The 23,431-nt window shown below is 38.8% G+C and overlaps 1 protein-coding gene across 5 annotated transcripts in view; it reads left to right on the top strand.

Moving 5' to 3' along the window:
* Positions 1-23,431, top strand: part of SLC24A2 (solute carrier family 24 member 2) — a 106,499-nt gene that overhangs the window by 72,152 nt on the left and 10,916 nt on the right. For 4 of the 5 annotated variants that reach the window (XM_074532358.1, XM_074532361.1, XM_074532357.1 and 1 more), the window contains exons 5-7: positions 1,587-1,637; positions 9,027-9,122; positions 10,753-10,838. In XM_074532358.1, coding sequence (XP_074388459.1) covers positions 1,587-1,637; positions 9,027-9,122; positions 10,753-10,838 — 233 coding nt within the window. The remainder of the gene's footprint in view (positions 1-1,586; positions 1,638-9,026; positions 9,123-10,752; positions 10,839-23,431) is intronic. The other variant, XM_074532362.1, reaches the window with a different exon arrangement.

Genomic DNA, 23,431 nt, shown 5'->3' with positions numbered 1-23,431 from the left:
AGAAAATTTTAAAAAACAGTATATACTTTCTTTATTGCTGTAAAAGAATATATTAAATTCTGTCTTTAAATTACATTTTTCTTTGCTTTAAGAGAGACTTAATGTCCTATTCTATTTGGCTTACTTATGGACAAGTAAGACACTACATTTTACTAGCAAGAGTATATGAATACTTGTAAGTTTCTTTGTAATATGCCTATGAAAAATTATTAAAATCCAATCATACTTACTAAAAAAACCCAATGATAATATCCTGTATACTTTAGTTACATGGCATAAGGCATTCTCTGTCTCTGCAAATGATGTAAGATTTCTCCTTTTTTAAATGTATCTCTCAAAGTGTCAGATTTGATATCATCCCAGTATTTTACAGTTAAAAACTAATAGCCACATCTCTACTGAAATTCACCTTTGTGAAAAATTGTTGAAAAATCATCATGCATCGTTGAAAAACAAAATAATTGGATATCACTTTTGCATTTAATTGCTTAAGGTGTTTCATAAATATGAATGAGAATATTTGCAAAGAAAAAACCATCATCAAACTGTTAAGTATTCACTTTCTAATGGTCACATTCTGTCAAAAGTTAGATGCTCAGAAACTGAATTGCAAAACTTTTCATAAAAATGATGAGTGGTCATCCACAAATTCCTCAGCCAGACCATTTACAAATTCCTCCTTGAGACTAATTTTTCATTGTCCTGTTTTGTAGGTTTATATTAATTATTGTGTTTATGCATACAATACATGTATGCCAAATGTTAAGAAAAAAGCACTTAAAAAAATAGTGTAAAGCCACTGTAGTAAAAAGGTGATTTTATGCAAGGTTTTATCACAGAGAAACAAACAGTAGTAGCCCTAAAAATCTGGAGACCTGTATCAGAAGGCAACAGAGACCTCTGCATTCCATTCTTTTTTCTGCCCTGATAGAATCTAATAATGCAATATTTTCAGATAGATTGAATGATTTAATGAATTAAGGTGTCATTTCACCTGATGAGGCAAGTGACAAGAGAGTAGTTTAATTAAGTAGCCCCTCTAAAGCCAGGCAATATCAGTGCTGGTATCAAAACACTGTTTGGGAGACAGCATTATGAGCAGCTCCTAAAATTACGTGTTTTGAAACTTTTTTGTTTAATTTGGATACAGACGTATTTGAATGTCTGACCTGGGGAATGATAAATGAGCTTAGTTTGCAAAATTGCTGCTGTTTAGGTAGTCTCAAGGTTTATTATCTTTTCCCTGATGTAAAGGCAAAATTGCTGCTGTTTAGGTAGTCTCAAGGTTTATTATCTTTTCCCTGATGTAAAGGCACCAAATGGCAAAAAACTTGAAAAGGCTAAATTTTAGATTTCAGTGCTTCTCCTACATCTCACTTTAGCAAGTTTAACACTTTAGCTAAAGTCATTGACTTGTGAAATTCTTGAGGGGGAAAGCAGTGCCATTTCTGTAATCTGTGTTTCGTTGTCCTGGAAAATGTTTTGCATAATCACTGTTCCAGTTTATGAAGCACATGCAAAAACATGTACATTTCTTTAATGTCTGCTGGTTCCTTATCTCTGTGTCTTTTACTGTGATGTTATAGAGCTTGGATCATATGGAAACCTAAAATATTATGACACAATGACTGAAGAAGGTAAGAAATATTTTAGAATTGTTTGTATGAGCTTTTTTTGAAGCCCTCTGAGTGTCTTTTTTGTGTTTACATTTTTCTTTGTTTTTCTTGGTCCTATTTTCATTTTCTCCATTTTTGAATAACTCATTTTTTGCATGTGTTTATTGGTGGCTCAATCAGTTACAACTCTTTTTTCAAGTCTTTGTTTTCAACATTTCAGTTCTGCTATTTCAGGTAAGAAAATGCAAGTGGATACTTTTCGCAAACAACATATGCAAAACCATACTTGCAGATTACATGGCACAGTATAACATAGATTGTAGGTGCTTACTTGATGCCATGTTTTACAATGCATTCAAGAAGAGAAATTATTTTATAGATTTTCAAATCGCTCAAACAATTGCTAAGTGACTTCAATTTACTGTATTATTGAAGAGCAATGAATAACCTTTAGAAACTGGGCATGTTTATTCCTGGAGTATTAATTGTATGCTTGATTGCAATGCAAAAAAATTGTAATTTGAAATCCTCATTCTAGCAATTTAAGAAGGAAGTAATTAGGGCCTGAATCAGGGCTCAGTGAAATCTCAGGAAATTTTTCTGCTGATTCAAAAGCACTGCAGTTCTATCATACTAATTCAGGAAAGAAGCTAACTCCATAATAAATTTCCAACACATGCTTTTTGTCCTAGTGTGATTAGCATTTCTACAATTTGGAATTATCCCTGAACTGAGACCTGATTGTCTGTCGGATCAAGGCCTCTTGTCCGTCCTTCTGATTATAATTCCAGACAGATGTTTTCATTATGTTAAATTTAGAGATTAGCAGCATGTTTGGGGATGGGGAAAATCTTGAAGCCTGTAGAAAAGTTAGCTACCTATTCACACTTGTTTTTAATCTTGGGAATTTAGGACAAATAACAGTATTTGTATAACGGTATTAATTCTCTCTTTTTAAAAACACGGATCCTTTCTAGTGTTGAGTAATCTTGAAGATTTTAAGAGAATCCTCATTGCATGACTTAGTCATGATCATTCCTCAGGGAGGATGGAAAGTGATAAGGGCTGTTTTCCTCTTTCTGTATTTGCTGTTGGTACACCAATGTAACCATCTGGTTCTGGGGCAGGCTGTGGGAGGGGTCCCATGCACCTTTGCCCCAGGTGTTGGAAGATGCTGTTTTCATCTGTGGCAGGCCTGAGCTCATAGAGTGGTCTTGCCTCACTGTGCTCCATTGCCCAGATAAGCATCTGGTTCACAGGGGTGGGACCAGTATAAAAAAGGGAGTCTGAAAGTAGATTTTAACAGGCGGACAGTGGTGTCTATGTTGCTTAAATACACCTCTCAAGTACCTGTAAGGAGCCATTAACCTGGGCCACCATGATATGGCTACCAGAGATAAAGCTTTTGCGGTATGTTTTACTTCAGTCTTCATTACAATCAAGATAAAAAGGCAATTTCTTAGTGTAGCCTTAAATGTGAGTATGTTAAGGTATTTATTTTTTATGGTGAAGTATCATTATGTTATTTCAAAAGTAGCCTTCTGAGATTCATAAATACTCTGTTGGCATCTAAATGTAGTAGTAGGGAAACACTTTTTGCAGTATAATACATACATGGATGTATATTATTCCTGTGCCTATGCAGATGTAATGCTTTTAATATTCAATGTCACCTCAGAATGCATTTCTCATTAATAAATATTTCAGAACCATAGTATAGCCACAGGAAAAATCCAGTATCAGAAGTAAAAAGTAAGCTCTTTGTCTTTAGAAACACTAACATTTACAAGAGTCTATGATGCAGTTTACCTTCTCAAATACAACCATCATAATTTTCACTTGTCTTTCACAAGGCAAGTAATGATAAGTGTATCTCACAAGTTGTATTTTGATCAAAGTGTACTATGTTTTCAGCTTTCTGTTTGGGTTTTCTGAAGTTTAGTTGCTATCACTCTGCATCACACTTACTTGTGTTACCCATTTACTTTTTTCTCTTCCTTTTTATGACTGAGGTTTTTGTACCTTTTGCACAGCAGCTTAGTCACAGGAATACATAAATCCAGTTACAAATCCATTGATTTTTTTGTGACATCCTTATGTCCAGTCCTCAAGCCTGGAGTGGAGATACAGAGTATTCTTTGAGTCCTCCAGTAAAGAAACTCAGGTGCATTTATTCTTCCTGCTGCATCAGAACAATCAGGGACAAGAATCAATGAATAAGCTACAATACACAATCAGACTCATCCTAATGGCCAGAGAGCCGTTGTGCTCCATATATTAGAAACTGATTTCTATTGTTTTGATCATTTCTCTTTGGTCTGAAAGTGACTTTAAATTAATTTTAGATTAATCAGGTCAAACTGAGAGAGTAAATGTGCCCCATAAGATGAGACCCTCACTCTAATCTTGTGCTCCACCAATAGTCTACAAGATGACAAAATTGCATGTGTTTTCATTTGATACTTCTGCTTGATCTTAAACGAGAAAGCATGCAAGGTGGATTTCTGGATTTAGATTGGTAGTCACTCACTAGTTATCTTCCACAGCACGTCATAAGCAGAATTAGTAAGTATAGTTCAGAGTGCTCAACAGCCACAGATTTGACATGTTCAGGCTCATGAAAGCTTGGCTATAGCTAGATAGATGCAGTATGTTTCCTTTGATCACAGACTGAAAACAAGGCAAGCAGTAGAATCTTGAATTTTTTAAATGAGGGAATTTCTGAAGAACTGTTTTCACATCAAATCAGATATTTTTCTGACCCAGGGAGAATTCCTGTAGACTGGTATTTAGTTTGTAGATAAAGGATTGGCTTTTTAATATATCCTTTATCAGGAGGAGAATCTCTGCCAACTGATGCCAGCTGGAGTTACTCATGCAGATCAACGCATATCTACATTATACAATGATGATTTGTTTGTAGCTATTCAAACAAAAACCAATGTAGTTTTAAGCTACCTTCTTTGGTAATCATCTGGCCTTGATCACCTCTTCCTTCTGCTTCATTCTTTGCAAACTAAAATAAGCTGCCAAATCTGTTGGAGTTTAGTGAACCTAAATTAACTAAGAATTTTGCTGTGGCAATCTGTCCTATTTTAGGTCCATGGAAGCATGCATTGTCATTCATCTAAACTCTCATTATGCCACCTGTTGTGAAAAGCTCTCTTACATAGTCAAACCATAGTACATAGGACTGTTCCAGAGGAAACACAGGCACCTACCTGCTAGAAATAAGAACAGTGACATAAGATGCTTACTTTATTTAATGACCCCACCTAAAGATAAGAAACAAGACACGAGAGAAGATCTGTGCCTAAGACTGACCTTTGTGGCTTTCTGAAAATTTGAATGACTTAGATACATCCTCAGCTGGTCCTTTTCCTTGGTGGCTCTGTGCTTCCCCTTAAGTGAAAAGGTTTGGTTTAGTTTAAAGGAGGAAAACGGTAGAGAAAGGGAGGGAGGGCGGGAAGAAGGGAGGGGGCATTGCTCTGTGGTCTTTTCTATATTTCAGTACTGTTTTCATGCAGGCCAGTACTACTGCTTTTGTCAGTTTCATGTTTTTGATAGTTAATTATGTTTTTTAATAATTTCCTTGCACTTTTGTTACCTACATAGAGTGAATCTAATCTAAGGTAATGACATAAAACAATGTAAACTGAATCATACATCTACTGAGAAATAAAAATAAAACAAAAGACATTTTCCATTGCCTATGTTGATTTTAACTTTCATGATAGTGACCTACAACTGTGGAACAGTCTCCTGAATGAAATGGTGTAGCTTAAAATCATTAAAAGTCAGTGTCAGAAGTTCTTTCTAAAGTTGCTGAGAGGTTTTTATAAATGCAAAAAAAATGGATGTCACATTCAATTAAACTAATCTAAACCAATGTGAATCTCTGTGAAGACATTTTCTTTTCAGTTCAATAGTAGCCATGTTTCTCTGTTAAGAAAACCTACACAGCTTCACACAGTCTCAAATAAAATACTAGAATATCCTCAGGTTCTTAGAATATCCTTAACCTCTAAAACTGGACCTTCAATTGAAAGGTCCTTCACCATCTTGGAATAGGTGGGGATATGGATGGCTCTACAGATATTTTTCAGAAATGTGCTAGCTGCATCAATTTCATTGCTTGCATAAAATGCATTTCTATATATGTGGCATCACAAGCTGAATTCTCAAACATATAATGCTGAATTGGAATCTGAAAGCTAGCACAATCCTTTAGGAGACTGAAATTATATCAGGCACCTTTTAATATCTACTCATTCTTCTGGATAAGTAGTTTTAAATGCTGCAACTCTTTTAAAATAAGTTAGGAACCACCATGACTCAGCATTTCGGCCTAAAATGTTTGAGGATATGATTCATATTTTTTCTGTTTTTTCCTCTTTTATGCCATCACAAAAAATTCCTGTTCTTTCTCTCACTCTCTCTCTTTAACTCTTTGTTACTTCTTCCCTTCTAACTAGAATCTCTGCCTCTTACCCTGTGCAATGAAATAATGAGATGCCTTGTTATTTATGATTGTGTTCTATGCTTAAATACTATTCTGCAGGTGTTTAACTCTGGGTGCCAAAAAATATAATATTTGCAAAACATTGTGAATTGCTAATTTTGATTTTTGATTTTTGATTTTTTTTTTTGAGCATGATGTATTTGTGAAAAGGTGGGGACTGCAGAAAGGACAGTATAGTTTATTAAATATTTGTGGTATTTTTATTACTTTCTAAGTGGTTTGCTGTTGAGAAATTAGTTCCACTTCCCAGCAAATGATAGCTGCTAGTCCCTGTGAATTGCTCATATGCTTCTCCATGTACAAAAGTGTGGATACAGGGGTGTGAAGCTTCCATTTTAAGGAGGGAAGAGAGGATTTCTTTCCTGACTAATGATTTATCCTTGTATGCTTGTAATTTCCCCAAGTTTTTAGCTTGGCAAGAAGTGACTGTTATCCAAATAACCAAATTAATTCATGACTTCTTACTTTTACTTTCCACTGTTAGTCTTTCATATAACTCCATTGAAATATCTTCTGGTCTTAAGTCTGTGCTGGTTTTGCTGCAGGGACACCAACAGTTTTCAATATAATTTTTCAATAAATTTTTTTGATTGGAGATGAAGAATTAAAAGAGCTACAGGCCCTGTATTATAATAGTATTTTTAATTAGGAAATGTGCTGTAAAATAGCCACCAGTTAAACGTCTAAAAATATTTTAAAATGCTTAAAGTGCAATAACAATCAGGATAAAACAGTAAAGGCAGATACATCAACTTTCTACACATCATAGGCTGTCATAGGATGTCCAAAGAGTCCTTACATAGAAAGAGCTATGAAGGCAGAAAAAGGTTTCTTTTCACCTAATATTGACATCTTTGGCATTACCTTGTTTTAGTGTATCATTTGGACACAGTGGTCAATAAAGAGTGACAAAACCTGGGACTTCTGGAGAGTGTGTTGCCCTAGAGAGTGTAGAGGTTGAGCTGTGTGATTAACTTCATGGCAGACAAAAAAAGCCCCAAACTGGCAGGTTTAGAAGAAAAATTATCTCTGAGAATCTGATATGAAAATCATGCATTCTGGAGACTTCTTCTTCCCCTTCTGAATCACAGACTATGCTGAGTTGGAAGGCACCCACAAGGATCATCAAGCCCAATTCCTGCCACAGGACAGCCCCAAGAGTCCCACTGTGTGCCTGAGAATGCTGTCCAAACGTTTCTTGAGCTCTGTCAGGCTGGCGCTGGTATCACTTCCCTTGGGAGCTGTTCCTGTGCCCAACCACCCTCTGGGTGAAGAACCTTTTTCTAACATCCAACATAAACCTCCCCTGAGACAGCTTCAGGCCATTCCCTTTGGTCCTGTCACTGTCACCACAGAAAAGAGCTCAGTGCCTGCCCCTCCTTCCCCTCAGGGGAGGTTGTAACTGCAGTGAGGGCTCCCGTCTGTCTCCTGTTCTCCAGGCTGAGCAGACCAAGTGACCTCAGCTGCTCCTCACACAGCTTCCCCTCAAAGCCTTCCTACATCTTCTTCGTCCTCCTTTGGACACTCTCTAACAGTTTCATGTTTTCTCACATTGTGACACCCAAACCAGCCCCCAGCACAGGAGGTGAGGCTGCCCCAGCTCAGAGCAGGGCAGGACAATCCCCTCCCTTGCCCACCTGTGATGCTGTGCCTGATGCACCCCAGGACAGGGTTGGCCCTCCTGGCTGCCAGGGCACTGCTGACCCATGTTCAACTTGCCAGGACCCCCAGGTCCCTTTCCATGGCACTGCTTACAGCACCTCTGTCTGTCTGTACATCCAGGGTTGTCCCATCCCAAGTGCAGAATCCAGCCCTTTCTCTTGTTCAACTTCATATGGTTGGTGATTGCCCAGACCCCTGATTTGTCAAGGTTTCTCTTCAGGGTCTCCCTGCCTTTTGAGGGAGTCAGCAGCTTCTCCCTTTTTGGGAAGTGGTTGAGTATTCCTTCCAGTCCTACATCCCAGTCATTTATGAAGATGCTGAAGGGCAGAGGGCCGAGCATGGGGCTCTGTGGAACCCCACTGGTGACAGGTCCCCAGTTTGATGTCACCCCACTCTCTGGAACCCTTTGTGCCTGACCCGTGACCCAGCTGCTCACCCACCCCATGATGTGTTTATCCAGCTGTGGCTGCACAGTAGGTCCAGAAGCATCCTGTGAGAGACAGTATTTGAAAATTTACTGAAATCCAAAAAGATCACATAAATTAGTTGCTGTTTATCATCAGGGTGTGTTACCTTATCATAAAAGGAAATCGGATTTGATAAGCCGGACTTTCCTCTCATGAAGCCATGCTGGCTGTGATAAGTGGTAGTGTTGTCTTTCAGGTCTTTTTCAGTAAATCCCAGAATAATCTTCTTCATAGTTTTACCAAGCACTGAAATGAGTAGAAATCACAGACACATAAATAAGTCCAAAGTGACAAAACTGCAAAACTGACCACATTCACTCTAATGCAGTATATGTGTTAATATGAAATTTTGTTCTACACTACTACTAATTGAGAACTGAAACTGTTTGTTTTTATTTATGATATCTTGATTCATCTGTATTCATCTTCTGCTTCAGCTGAACTCTTACACCAGCATATTTATAGGTGAAAGTGTACTGACTTCTTCCAAAGAAAAATCATAGCTTTTGGTTTCAATTTCTTTTTCTATTCATTGCTGAGTTCTCAAAGAAATTACATTTTTATTTCTACAAAAGAAAGAAAGAAAGAAAAAATCCCCAACCCTGTATATGGGAACGTGAGATAATGTTTAATAGCATATTTGCTGTTTGAGGAGGAATTGAAACATTATCAGCAGTGATCTATGGAGACTAAGCTATGGAAAATAAACTTAGCATCTCAAAATGGCTGCATTGTAATAATGACAATGTTTTCTTTTAGGAAAGTTCAAGGAAAGGGCCTCAATTCTGCATAAGATTGCCAAAAAAAAGTGCCAGGTGGAAGACAGTGAAAGGCAGAATGGAGCGGCTAATCATGGTGAGTGCAGCACTGCAGATTTATCATCTGCCTGAGAGTCTCTTTCACTGTTTAATTTTGTTTTAAATTTGTTAATCATTACTTTCTCCTTCATTACATGTGCTATTTTAGTAAAAATACTCTGATTCTCTGTACCAAAGTATATGAAGTTTATGGATGGGACAGAAGTTAAATGCAAGAATAGAAAGCCAGTCAAGGCATATAGAAAGCCTCCTAGGCAGGTTGAAGAGAAAAAAGCAAAGCTGATTTTGGTTATGTGTTGAAGTGATAGACAGGCAAAACTTCCTTGTGGTATATACAGAAAAATTTATTTAATTTATTGAAATGCTCTAGTAAGTAGAACATGTGTTTTATAGGGTACCACCCTCATCACAAAAAGCATCACCTTCATATTTAAGGTTTGATTTGTCTGTGTACTACTTTCTGGGAGTCATTGAGGCCCATCTGTGCAAATTGTGGAAAATTTACTTGCTAGAGTTTGCCATTCAGGAAAGAATTTTAATTTTAATTCCAAAGTTCCTATGCTAAAGGAAAATCTGTACCATGACCTGTTTTCTCTACTTTACCTCATCATATTATCTGCATTAGAAACCCAGATACAAATGTGTCCAATAAAATCTGAATCATTTTATTACTTGACACTTTTTCTGACCTTGTGTTATGTTTACATAGTATTTGCTTCCAAAATCAGGCAGTTGGTTGGGATGGTCTGTTAATAAACCAAAATGCTGAGTGTGGGGTTAAGGGACAACACACATATACTGAAATAATTACAGATAGTCTGGCACTCTGCTGTGGCTGTGATCTCAGATTTTTAATTTAGAAGAATCTCAGGATAGCAGTAATGTAACTAGACAGCTGTATTTACTTCTATGCACAAGAACATACCATAAGGCATGTTGAACTTGAGTAAGGCATTTCATATTGCTATTCCCCCTTACTTTGTATTGTCCAAGGTATTTTGGGCCACTGACACATTTATGTACCACATACTTATAGAGGTAATTACTGCTTAGAGAATTCCAAGATAGTCAAAGAATAAATTTTAATAAATTTGGCATCATAAACCTAAGGCCTAACTTTATTCCTTTAATTCCTGTGCAAGTTTAGAACAAGGACTACAGGATTCTGGTTTAAAGATCATCCTCTATTATTACATATTATTACACCATATGTTTACTCTTTTCCACATTTTTGCAGGGAAGACAGCAGGATTACAGCTTCAAAGTTTTGAATTTACTAATTGCAGGGGTTAGTGTGTTATAAGACTTTCACTGCTGAATATATCCCCTCACCTATATTCAGCATGGTGCATTCTATAAAGTCAGGGGTGAATGCTCTATGTCACTTTCTACGTGAAGTATTAGGCTCAGTGCATTTAGCATAAACAAAGAACACTGAATATTGAACTTAAATATTTCTCAAAATGCTACTCACTGCTTATAAGATTTTTATTGAAAATGGGTACTAGGCAAATTCTTTTCCTTCTCTTTTAACACAGATGTTTACTAAACATTAGTATTTGATAATTTGCTCAGACTGAATATATGACAGCTATTTCAATAGTATATTTGTAATTTAATATTTTGATCTGTTGTTTTCCCTCTCTTATCTATGGATGGTGCCACAGAGAAAGGTGCAAAAGTGGAAGTTGCAGTAACACCACCAAGTGATTCAGGACCAGTGCAGAATGGAATCGCCCATAATGTTGAAGAGGTTAACGAGTTTTTTTTTCTTCTTTTTATTCTTGTGTTACCAAATGTATTGCGTGTTTGATTGTGCTTTTCACTGAAAGCAAACATCTTAATAGAAAGTAGCTAAGAGTATGAAGTGACTACATAATAGTTAGTTCTCTTTTACAGCTGAACCGAGTTTGCCATATGTAAAAGATCTTGCCTTCTGTCCCTGCCCTTTAGCGTAAGATAAGGTAGGAGTCTGGAATCTATTCTTTTGGGAAATGTATTTTTACTTTATAGATAAGATGTTTGAAGCCATAAATATAGCGAATAGAAATTGCTTGTCACATTGCATAAAACCTGTTCTCTTATTGTCATGATGTGCATCATGAAATAGTCAAAATTCATTATGAAAGAGGACCTGTACACAAACTTCTGCATCCCTCCTTCTGTTATCTTGCTTCATAAGGTTTTTGTCCCATTGAGTATGTTCACTGGAAACAATGAAGAAAAAGCAATCTTAAGCAATCACATATCACAGCAATGTCCACATGTTTTTAATTTACATTGTAATAAAACATTTCCTAGGCTTCAGAAATCTGCAAGGTCAAAGAGTTTTATCATTTGAGATAATGTTTTCAGTCTCAATCCACTGCAGGGGAAGAAGGGAAAATTATTGCAAGAGTACATTACTCAGCAATGTGCAATTCCTTTCATCTCCCATTAGACAGTTTAAATTGGCAGTTATGCAGGCTTTGGAACTTTTATGTTAATTTCAGCAAGTATTAGGACATCCTGAACAATGATTCTGCTCTATTAGATGTGGGATACATTATTTATCCTTATCCAAATGGCACAACAGAGCAAAGCAGGGCAGTTTGTTCCTCCTCTGGAGGAGGAATGAGTCCGCAGATTTAGCTTCATCAATCTGAATGAAAGTATTTCAGGTATCTGCTGTCAAAATAAAAATTAGCAGTCTACTAACAGAATTTTGAGATGGTCCATGCTGGGTTCCTTCCCAGTGGCCTTTCCAATTTTGTCCTCTTCCTGTGGTAACTTGACAGCTTTCTTAGGCTGCTTGAGTATTGCTGAAACATATTTTGTAATTTAAAAGTACATGCTGGAATTTTTGAGAAGCTGTAATGCAAATAGTCTACTCATCCATGGAACAAGTAAATAGGCTTCCATGATACTTAGGACCCTACTTCATTGTCAGGGTCTCTGCCAACTCTGTAGTGTACCAGAGGCTCCCCTCAATGCATTCCTGGCTTTTTGTACATGGCTTCCTTAAACACCTTTCCAAACTCTAGCATCACTCTGAAGCTAACACTGGGTGGTTCAGTTTCCTTCTGCTCTGTGTAGTGACTTAACCGACACTAATAAGATTACTCTCAATTTATAGAAGACAAAGTTTGCAGGCAGCAACAGAAGGCCACTCACAGCATTTCTTTGACCATTTCCATTGATGAATATTACAATTTGAAGAAGGTAACTTGGTTATTGCCCTCCTAGGCCTTCTTTTTAGCTTTTCAAAACTTTAACTACAAATGGTCTTAATTTTGATCTTTTTGTAACCAAGTGTTCTCCATTCTATATTGATACCATTTGCTTCTGTTTCTAAGTAGAATTCAGTCAAGCAGCTTGAAATTTAGATTATTTTTCCTTACTCTAATGAAAAAGGTATTGGTGTGGTGACAGAATTTGGAAAGACAGTATAAAATTGCTTGTCTCTGGTTTTCCACTTGTGTAGTCTAAGGATAAGGTTTTGTGAGCCATAAGTGCTGCTTAGAAAAATCCCTCCAAAAAACTGTTTTGCCTCCATGTTGTGGAAATGATAATTTAGAACTGAGAAAACTAGAGACAACTGTCACTCTGGACTGTCAGTCTGGACTGACAAAGCTTCAGGTATGCCTTTGACGGGAAAAAATGCTGTCCTGAAAACTGCAGGATGAGAAATGGCTCTAGACACATGGTAGATCAATGTGAAGTGTGTTTACCGTGATGATACAGAGGACCTGCATAGGCATCTAATTCTTTCTCCTCCATTGTCAAGTTCCACTATGGTCTCCATGCTTTCCTGTCTTGCAAAACAAGCATATTTCTGGGTTTTTTCTTACTTTTTACTGATGCAGATTATAGTGTCTGGGTCTAAATCCCTGGAAACAAGCATTTTAGAATAGCAATCTCTATATTAGAGCTAGAATTGTCTGAAAATAAGTACATTAAATATTCTGTGTTCCTCTAGTAAAAACAGAATATGCACATAAGTCCATTTTACTTATAAATTCCCTATTATTTTAAAACTACGAAGTTGAGGAAAAGACCCTTGTGAAAAGATGGTCCAGGCTAAGACTGCAAGCAAGGGAGAAAAAAATGGCTTTCATATTGTATTTTGATTTTTATATACTTGAATTTTTTTTTTTTTAAGGATAATACTCCCATTGCCACGATTTAGTTTCCTAGTTTCTTTAGGGGCTTTTAAGGAACCTCTTTATTTTTTTCCCAAATTCTTTTTCTTTCTTTCTTTCCTTCTTTTTCAAAAAGAAGGAAATGCTTACACAGAGCTGAAACACCACACAAGATAGATGCTAGGACACTGTCAAGTTAATGACTTCTGCAAGGTGTCATGACTAGGTGGATTTCACCTAGTTTATTTGGGAGTTTGTTTTGTTTTGGTTTTAATGTCTTCATTTCTCTCTTCCAAATTCCACTGTCTTGCTTTTCCCTTTCCCCTTTTCCTAGACTTTAACTCCCATTTTTCTTACTCCACTGTGCTCCATGGAAATTCAGCTGTTCTCTTGCTAGCTCAAGCCCTTGAGCAGCAAGAAAAATTCTGTCCTAATGCTACTTGTAGAAATTCAAAAAGGGTGTCCAGAAAATGTACCCTGCAACATTTCTGCCAGATAGTGAGACTCTTATCACCCCACTTTACTCTAAGTAGCAGCTGATATCCTACTCTTTGATAAAACTGGGATCATCAGCTAAGAAGGACAGACGGCTACAGTCTCCTTCCTATTTCTTATCCAGCACAGGAGGGAACAATACCTCCTCCCACCATACCATCTGTATGACATTACTGCTTTATTTGAAGTCAGAAATTGCCTTCCTTTCTGCTGGATATTGCATCTTCCTTGGGGATTTTGTTCTACTTACAGCATTCTGTCTCTTAACCTTTAGCAGGTTGCCACAGAGGAGAAGACTCTGTTATATAATACCACTTCATAGAGTGGTACCAAACATGCACAAGAAAATTCAGGAAGACTGAAAGGACACTTACTGGCTCATTAAATGTTTTATAAAGTGCCCTTCAGAATGTGATCCTTCTGAGAAGTCCAGTTCCACCCCCTGCCACCTTCTTAACTGGCATTTGGTAGCTGTTTTAACCTGTGGCTTACCTAAAAATAGTTTCCAATCTGAAGATAACACCTTTTCCTGCTGCCCCCACACACACGCACACATGCACGCACATACACACACACACACACGCACACATGCGCACCGCTTTTCCTGTTTCCGTGGAAACCCCACCGGAAAGTGTTTACATGCCAACCATGACTGAGATAACTTTTCTGTGGAAATATAAGGCAATTTTTATGTCATAGGAGAGTGGTGCAAAGGCTTCATTGCCTGCATTGGATTTAAACCACTTACCTGAGCAACAGTCTTGCAAAGCATGTTTTGTCTTCCCCTCTGAAGAGCAGCAGCACCATTTCAAGACAGAGCATTGATTGGGGCATGTCTCCCCTGACCTGGAATACTCATTCCATTCACAGCAAATTAGCTGGGTGAGAATGTGAGGGGCATAGCATTCTCTGTCTCAGGTTATTAATCTGAGCTATGTTAAACATTACTATTTCATAAAGAGCGTAGAGAAGATTAACGCAGCCTTTGTCATAAGGCTGTGATATAGTCCAGCATCCCTGGTAGTTATTTGATTCATCATAAAAAGGTTATTTTCCAAAGCCCAAATATTTTTCCAGTTGCCACATTTGGCCTAAAGGAAATGTCTCCATCTTGTTTGCTCATTGCAACTTAAAGAGTAGGTGCTGCTATCAAAATGAGTTGATCTTTATTTTCACAATGTACTCAGTTGCCTACTCCACATTTTTTGCTGCTGTATGACCCATTTGACTTACTTGAAAATTAAGACTGTGCAAAATGGCATGAAGATGAAGTATTATTCTTTAGAAGTATCTCCATGATACCATAGCTGTAATTTCTCCAGGTGAGCTCACTGCAGTTTTGTGTGTTACATTCTGAGAATGTATTTTGAAATTCCCCTAAGAGTGCTGGCAATAACATAGCATAAAAACTAGCATATTGGTTTTGGAACCTGTAATTTTACTTATTTCTTCAAGTGCCCAAGAGAACATAAGCAGCAAGAGGAGAATATGAACCAAACACCTACCTGACCTTACTCCTTCCTGTAGGGTCCACTCTAAAGGTAGCTCTTTTCAGCTCTTTTCAGTAGTGGTACAGCAAGGATTAGCTGTCCTAAGAAGAGTATGCACATATACAGAATGCATTCTGAAAGCTAATGGATTTAATCTTATTGCCTGGTTGAATTTTGCTCAAGAATTTGTGAGGAAAGATATTGCTTTCTTAGTCACCCCAGAAACTGCATACTCTTCTACTAACTTACTATCTCACCTTCTTCCCCTTTTTTTTTAATTACTTGTCGGAGAAGAAAAATAGTGATGAGGCTTACAGATAAGAAGAAGAAGGCAGAGACTTGAGGCTGTTCATAGAGTATTGCCTACACTCTCTGCCTTTCTAGTGAAATAGATTAATGTGAGATGTGCCCTTCTAAAGAAAAAATAAACCTCAATTTTGAAAATTGCTGTATACCTCTGGGACAGAGAACATTTGAGATGACAATCACATCTGTTTTTCTTGACTTACTCTTTGTGAAGAGTTGGGTTCTACAGACCTCATTTCCAAAAAAATTCTCACAAGCAAGCAAACAAACAAACAAAAATCCACCCCAAAACAAAAGAAGTCCTGAGCAGTCCTTTGCAGCAAAGAAAGGAATTGCCTCTTTATAGGTGGTACAATGTCCATACTATAGCATAAGCAAATGGAACTGTGTGTAATTCCTGTCTTGAGTTTCCTTTCTTCTGGAGACCTCATGCTAATTCTTTATTGATTAATTGTATCAGCATTCAGAATGCACAAGAAATATACAAGCATGTGAATTTATAGCTTAGCTCTTCATTTTAGGTGGACTAAGATTAATCCTCAGAATATGGTATTTATAGTTCATGTGTTATAGCTGTTATACAATAGGAGTAGTTGGTGAAGAGTGGCAGATTCAGTATTTCTGGTAAGTTTGAGGTGGTTCTTTGTACTTGTTTTCCGTTTCCTCCTAATGTGTGGAAAAAAAGTGTAAAATTCTGTTTCATTGCCAGAAAAGCAACTGTTTTTCCTAATGTAATATGACTGTAAGCCTCTATGGAGACAGTGATTTTGTGATCCTTGCTAGGAGTGACTACCTTGTGACTTTGGCAGATGGAGCTTGCTATAAGCTGTTGTTTATAAGCAAAATAATGGTGGATGAAATGTCACCATACGTTTGTATTGTTTATGTAATGTGAACACACCATCATTTCCTCTGTTTGGAAAAATTTTACTGGGAAAATTGGATAGATTAGATTAGATACTAAGAGGAAATTGTTTACTCTGAGGGTGGTGAGGTACTGGAACAGGTTGCCCAGAGAAGTTGTGCATGTCCCAACTGGAGCTGTGGAAGTGTTCAAGGCCAGGCCAGGCTTTTGAGCAATCTGATCTAGTGGAAGAGGCCTCTGTCCATGGCAGGGAGGTTGGAACAAGGTGGTCTGTAAGGTTCCTTCTAACTCACACCACCCCATGTTTCTTAAAGAGTCCGGATCAAACCAGTAAGTGCTTTCTTCCCTGGGATTACAGGTAAGTATTTGATAGATGCTCTTGCATAAAGAACTGTGAAATATGGAACATCCATAGATTTTGTCCCCTTTTAATTGTTTTTAATGATTTAAATAAAAGAAGAGCTGAAGTAGCAAGAATAGAGTTTTGAGTGTATGTAGATTGGTTTAAAAGAGTATTTTTACGGGTGTATGAAAGAGAACACTGAGCAGAATAGCACTTCTAATCTCATTTCTTAAGATGCAAGGAGGGCATTTTCCTAATAGAGGATTCATTTCCTTATTGTCCTTAATAATAATAATAACAACAATAAAATGTATGCCAGGGTACCACATTTATCCCATCTAGGCATTAGTATACATTTGATATTCAGCACTGCAGATGCCCCTATAACAAAAAGACAGTCTCAAACACCAGCAAGAAGAAATTAGGATGCTATGCATAAAGAGTGAAAAGAATTATGACAGAATTAGTAAGGGTTTCATGGAAACACAATAATAACTATTATATGTGAAGATCTAATGCAGCTATGCCTAAATCTTTCATGACTAGTTAAGAGATGAGGAGTACAAGTATGTCATTCTGTATTCTTCCAGTCAGAGGACATGATGCTGGAAGAAACAGGAAGACGCAGAAGGTCAATAATTTGCTCCAAGAATGGTATCACCAGCAGAAATTTAGGGGGTTTTATCATAACTCGGCTTAAACAAGTCTGGGCCTGCTGATGACAGACAGGGTACACCTGTCTCAAAGGGGCAAAGGGTTAGCAGGGCTTAGTGAAAGAGCCTTAAACTAGATTTGAAAGAAGAAAAGAATGAAACCAGGCATGTTAGAGATAAGCCTAAGAGTGGCACATCAATGTTTGAGGAGCAGCGTGCTATTGCAGTCCTGGATTCAGTCTGCTCTGTCATGTGCTGAGTACACCAAAGCACATTTGAAATGTCCCTGTCCTAATTCACGTTGCACCTTCACCATCTCGGTGCCAGTGGAAGGTCAAGATCCATATACAGCTGGAAAGACCTAATCATCATCAATCCATTAGAAACAACAAGCACCTGAGAACAGTCACATAGTAATTAAGGCTCCTTCCCACCCAATATATGACAGGACTGGTAGCCCACCTAAAGTGTATCTACACCAATGTATGCAGCATGCACAACAAACAGGAGGGCCTGGAAGCCATTGAGCAGATGGAAAGCTATCATGTAATTGCAGTGACATAAACATGGTGGGATTACTTACACAATTGGAGTGATGCAATAGGTGGCTATAAACTCTTCAGAAGGGATAGACAAAGAAGAAGAGGTGGCGTGGCTGCCCTGTTTGTTAACGGAGTATTTGACTTTCCAGAGCTTGATGATGGTGATAAAAGGGCTGAGTATATATAGGTAAGACTAACAAAATCAATATCCTGGTGGGAGTCTAGTATAGACCATCCAACCAGTTCAAAGAGGGAGACAAAAATATGCTAAAAGCAGTGGAGGAAGTCTTACAATTGCTGGACGTTTTTCTTCTGCGACACTTCAGCATATCAGGCACCTGCTGGAAATACAACATAGCAGAAAGGGGACAGCCCAGGAGGTTTCTGAGCTGTTTGAAACATGCCTTTGTAACTTCTTTCAGGGTGGGTGAGGAAGCCAGCCAGGGAAGGTGCCCAGCTGGACCTGCTGCCTGTGAACAGAGGATTAGAGGGAGCTGTGGTGGCCAGAGTCCATCTTGGGCACAGAGACCACAAAAGGAGAGCCTCTTTCTGTTCCCAGAGCTGTAAGGAAGGGGTCAGCAGAACTGCCAGAATTGCCTGGGACTTCCAGGGGGCAGACTTTTACAGCCTGTTTACAGGACTGGCTGATAGCATTCCTTGGGATGTGGTTCCAAGGGGACAAGGGACTGCAGGAAGGCTGAACATTGTTTGAGAAAACAATCTTAAAGGTGCAGGAGCAGGCTGTCCTTATGTGCTGAAAGAGGAGCTGTCTGGGAAGAAGACTGGCCTGGCTGAACAGAGCTCAGGCTGAGCTCAGGAGAAAAAGGAGAGTTTATGACCTTTGGAAGAAGGGACAGGCAGCTCAGGAGGACTACAAGGATATTGTGAGGTAATGCAGGGAAAAAATTAGATGGGCCAAAGCCCATCTAGAACTTAATTTGGCTTCTGCAGTTAAAGACAATGAAAGGTGTTTCTAGAAATGAAAGGTGTTCTAGAAAGACAACATCAGCAGAAGGAGGCTTAAGGACAATCTCCATCCTTTCTTGGATACAATAGCAAACGTTGCAACAAGGAATAGGAGGAAGGCAGAGGTATGGAATGCCTTTTTTTGCCTCATTCTTTAACAGCAAGATTGGCTGTCGTCAGGGTCAATCAGACCCCTGGGCTGGAAGTCAAGGATAGGGAGCAGAATGAAGCCCCCGTAATCAAAGGGGAAATGGCCATTGACTTGCTGTACTGCTTAACACACATGAATCTCTGAATCTTGAGTGGATGGGATCCACTCAAGAGTACTGAGGGTGCTGATGGAAGTGCTCACAAGCCACTTGGCATCATTACAGCAGTCCTGGCTAACCAGGGAGGTCCCAGTTGACTGGAGTTGGCAAATGTGATGCCCAGCTACAGGAAGGGTGGGAAGGAGAATGGAGAACTACAGGCCTATCCGTGTGACCTCAATGCCAGGGATGGTCATGAAGCAGATCACCTGAGTGCCATCACACAGCACATGCAGGACATCAAGGGGATCGTGCCCTGCCAGCCTGGGTTTGTCAGACACAGATCCTGCTTGACCAACCTGATCTCCTTCTGTGACAAATTGACTCATATAGTAAATGTGGGAAAGGCTATGGATGTTGTCTACCGGAGCTTAGTAAAGCATTTGACACCATTGCCCACATCATTCCTCTGGAGATACTGGCTTTCCATGGTGTGGAGGGGTCAACTGGGTGTGGACAGTAGGGCTCAAAGAGTGGTGGTGAATGGAGCTAAATCCCGCTGTCAGTCACTGGTGGTGTTCTCCAGGCCTCTGTTCTGGGGCCTGTCCTGCCTAATGTCTTTACTGATAATTTGGATGAGGGGATCTAGTACACCCTGTCACTTTGCAGGTGATGCAATTTGGGTGGGAGTGTTGATTTTCTGGGAGGTAAGAAGGCTCTTCAGAGGGGTCGGACAGGCTGGATCCTGGGCTGAGGTCAGTGGTATGAGGTTCAGGAAGGCCAGATGCTGTGGCCTGCCTTTGGGTCAGATCAATCCTATGTAACAATGCTACAGGCTGGGGAATGAAAAACTTCATGGTGGGAAAGAAGGGGTCATTTAGTCATTTAGTCTAGATCTCCAGAGGTCTCTTCCAGCCTTGATATTCTGTGATGCTGTGATTCTGTGCTGGCCTACAGCAACTAATCACGAGCCAGCTGTGTGCCCAGGTAGCCAAGACGTCCAGTGGCATCCTGGCTCATATTAGCGATTGTTGGCCAGCAAGGGCAGGGGATTTTCCTGATGTACTGATAAGGCCACATCTCAAATCCTGTGCTCACTTTTGTGCCCCTCTCTACAAGAAAAACATTGAATTGCTGTAGTGTGTCCAAGAAGGACAATGGAGCTGGTGATGGAGCACAAGTCCTGTAGGAAGCAGCTGAGGGAGGTGGGTCTTTCAGCCTGGAGAAAATGAAGCTCAATGGAAGCCTTATCACTCTCTACAACTGCCTGAAAGGAGGGCATAGCCAGGTAGGAGTCAACCTCTTATCCCAAGCACCAAGTGACAAGACAAGAGGAAATGGCCTCAAGAGGTGTCAGAGAAAGTTAGATCAGAGATTACAACAATTGCTTCATGGAAAGGATTGTCAAGCATTGGATCAATTATCTAGCATAAAAGGGGTTGTGCCACCATTCATGGAAGTATTTAGAATATGTGTAGGTATGGTGGCTGGGGACGTGATTTCATTATGTAGCTGGCAGTGTTCTCTTAATGATTGGACTTTATGATCTAAAATGTCTTTCCCAGCCTAAATATTGTTATGATTGTATGAATTGGTGGAAGATGAAAAATATGCCATATTCCAATGCTTAGTCTCTGAATGCCCATATCTGTAAGATACTGGTGTAAATTGGCTTTTGTTCTGACCTAATGCTGCATTTCTTTCTAATGGATTAGCACCAGAGTTCATCATATCAGGTGGTGCAGCTTTCCCATATGTCCAGTCCAGTATCATTGAAGTTAATTAGCTACTGAGTCATAGCAGGGAATGAGATTTGGAGTGGAGATGGGTAGGTAGTAGCACTTTAGCTGCCCTAAAAAAAATTGAGATCTTTGCACAGTGGTGGCAGGTGTGTCACAAAGTGAGCAGAATATCCTTCACTTCTGTTAGAGCATGTAGAGGTCAAGGCAGATACCAGAAGGTATCTAAAATGGTAGCATCGTATGTGTTTAGGCAATTGAATTCCTCAGTATATATCATGTTATAATTGTGCTTTCTTCTTAGAATTGCAGAATATGCTCCGACTGAACATTGCAAGTACAGAGTTTTCATCGTACAGAAATAAAACTATATTTTCATGATTAGTTTGTACAAACTGTGATAGTGCATATTCAGTATGTATGTGGCTGGAGCCACAGTCAGTGCATGCTGTCTCTGCCATAAATCTGTGCTGAGTCATTTCCTGTCGCTGCTGCTTAGTCCACAGCATGACACCCGCATTTGTGTGGTTTTAGAGCTGCCGAAATGATTTCCCATTCTTTTCTTCAACATCAATGGAAAATTTAGTATTGCTTTGAAATTCATGGAAGCTAGATCTACAAATACTTTGAACTTCATTACTTCCACTGGTCAGTGTTGAAAATCAGATGCCAAATCCAATTTACAAAATGGGAAAAGAATATCCATTCTGCAACATCTGTAATGTATCCTGGAGTTAAACAGCAAGAAAAAGTGTTTTGCCTGCACTGTGAGCTTGTGTTTGACATTATAATTTGGGGATAGTTGTCTTGGGGAAAGGGATGATGGAGGACAACTGAAAGGGGAAAAATCTTGAACAGATAGATCAAGGTTTCTCAGGAGACATCTGGCAATGCCCAAAAGCAATTCTTTATGGCTCTTTGCAACAGCCACTCACACTGCCTCTGTGGTCATGCACACCCAGAGGTGTTTGACACAGTCATGAGAATAGAACAAGGCCCAGTGTTGAGCCTTATGTGTGTACTGTACAGGATTGCTTGAACTAACATAGGCATTACTGTCTAGATATTTTTAAGACTTATGTGCAAACTCAGACTAATATAAAGTTTTGTTGTGATTAAATATAACTGCTAATCATGGCTAATCTCTAAAGATGGCATTTCAGGAAGTACTTTGCCACTCAGTGCTGTTTATGCAGCAGTCACTTAGAAAGCTTTATTCCAGCTGAGTTGGCTGATTGAATTACACAGAGGCCATTCAGAAAGAGTTACCTAGGCAACCCTTCAATTGGTCCTTTTGTGCTCAAATTTTATCTCAGTCATCATAATTCAAAGCTGAGCCTGTGTCTCAGGTGGATTTTGCCACCCCAAAAGCATCAACCAGAATGGAAAGTGAATGGATTTGGGTTTGGGAAGTAGCCTCATAAACTTCTTCTCTAGCTCAGTTCCTCTAAAGTCAGGCTTCAGTAAATTTCCAGCAATGAAGCATAGTGTGTCCATTTCAGTGAGGAGCTGAAAGCTAAAGGCAAAAGCTAGCCTCTTAAGCAGTTCCAGAGTCTCTGAAGTACTGTGTTGAGTGCTACAAATTGTGGTCATACATTTTTAAAATGTTTTTAATGATTATAGCCATTATGACCTATGTACTTTACTGTTTTCATACAATCGTGCAACTTGGGAGTTTCACAAAGTATAGGGCTTAGCAAAATATTGTCCTCTGTTAACATTAACACGCAACTCAAAAGTAGCTGCAACTCATTAGTGTGTCAAGAGGTAAATAGGAGTTTGCTTCCACCTGACAATTGATGTCAGGTGAAGAAGCCCAAGCTAAGAGCTGAGCTTGCTTCTGTAGGTACTGATCAGTTCAGGCAGTTCAACAATTCAGAAGTTCACAATAGTGGAATAATCAAGATCAGTTCTTCAAAACTGGCAGTAAATAGAATGTTATTAACAATACCAACATATGATGACATTTCATCAATAACTCTTTTGCTTAGAAAAGAACAGCTGGTGTTAAAATTTGAATGATTGCTTTATATAGCATTGTCATAAGGTTTATGTAAGCATAAACCTTAATACAGGGCAATAACTTAAAAGAAAACTGATTATAAATCTATGGGGGGAATAACATGCATATTGTGGACATTTCTCAATTAGTATCTTTTTTCAAAAATAAAACCCAAGAACACTATCTGAAAAAGTCATCATTATATCACTCATGTTGTCAAACAATTATCATTGGGTGCACTTTTTCAGACTTTTTTAGCTTTCATTGAGCTCTGTAGAAATCTTTCCAAGGTTTAACAGCATTTGCATTGTACGCATCTGTTTGAAAGTAGTATTCAGGCTGTTTTTTCAGTTGCCTGATTCTGAAATTTATGTGCAGTTCTGGAGGCATCACCTACCTATGTTAACAATTTAAATGTTATTTTAATACCTGTGTGCAAAAGGCTGAGTCATGCCCACTATACTTGCTCCATTTTGTTAGCTAGCAGTCTGCAGTCTTTGTTAGCAGAAAGAGGAGTGTGTGGAAGCCAAATTTTGCTGTCATAGGAGAGGGTTCCTATACACCTACTCTATAACA

Source organism: Zonotrichia albicollis, chromosome Z, assembly GCF_047830755.1.
Source record: "Zonotrichia albicollis isolate bZonAlb1 chromosome Z, bZonAlb1.hap1, whole genome shotgun sequence".
NCBI lineage: Eukaryota > Metazoa > Chordata > Aves > Passeriformes > Passerellidae > Zonotrichia > Zonotrichia albicollis.
This window is presented reverse-complemented; position numbering and strand designations above follow the sequence as displayed.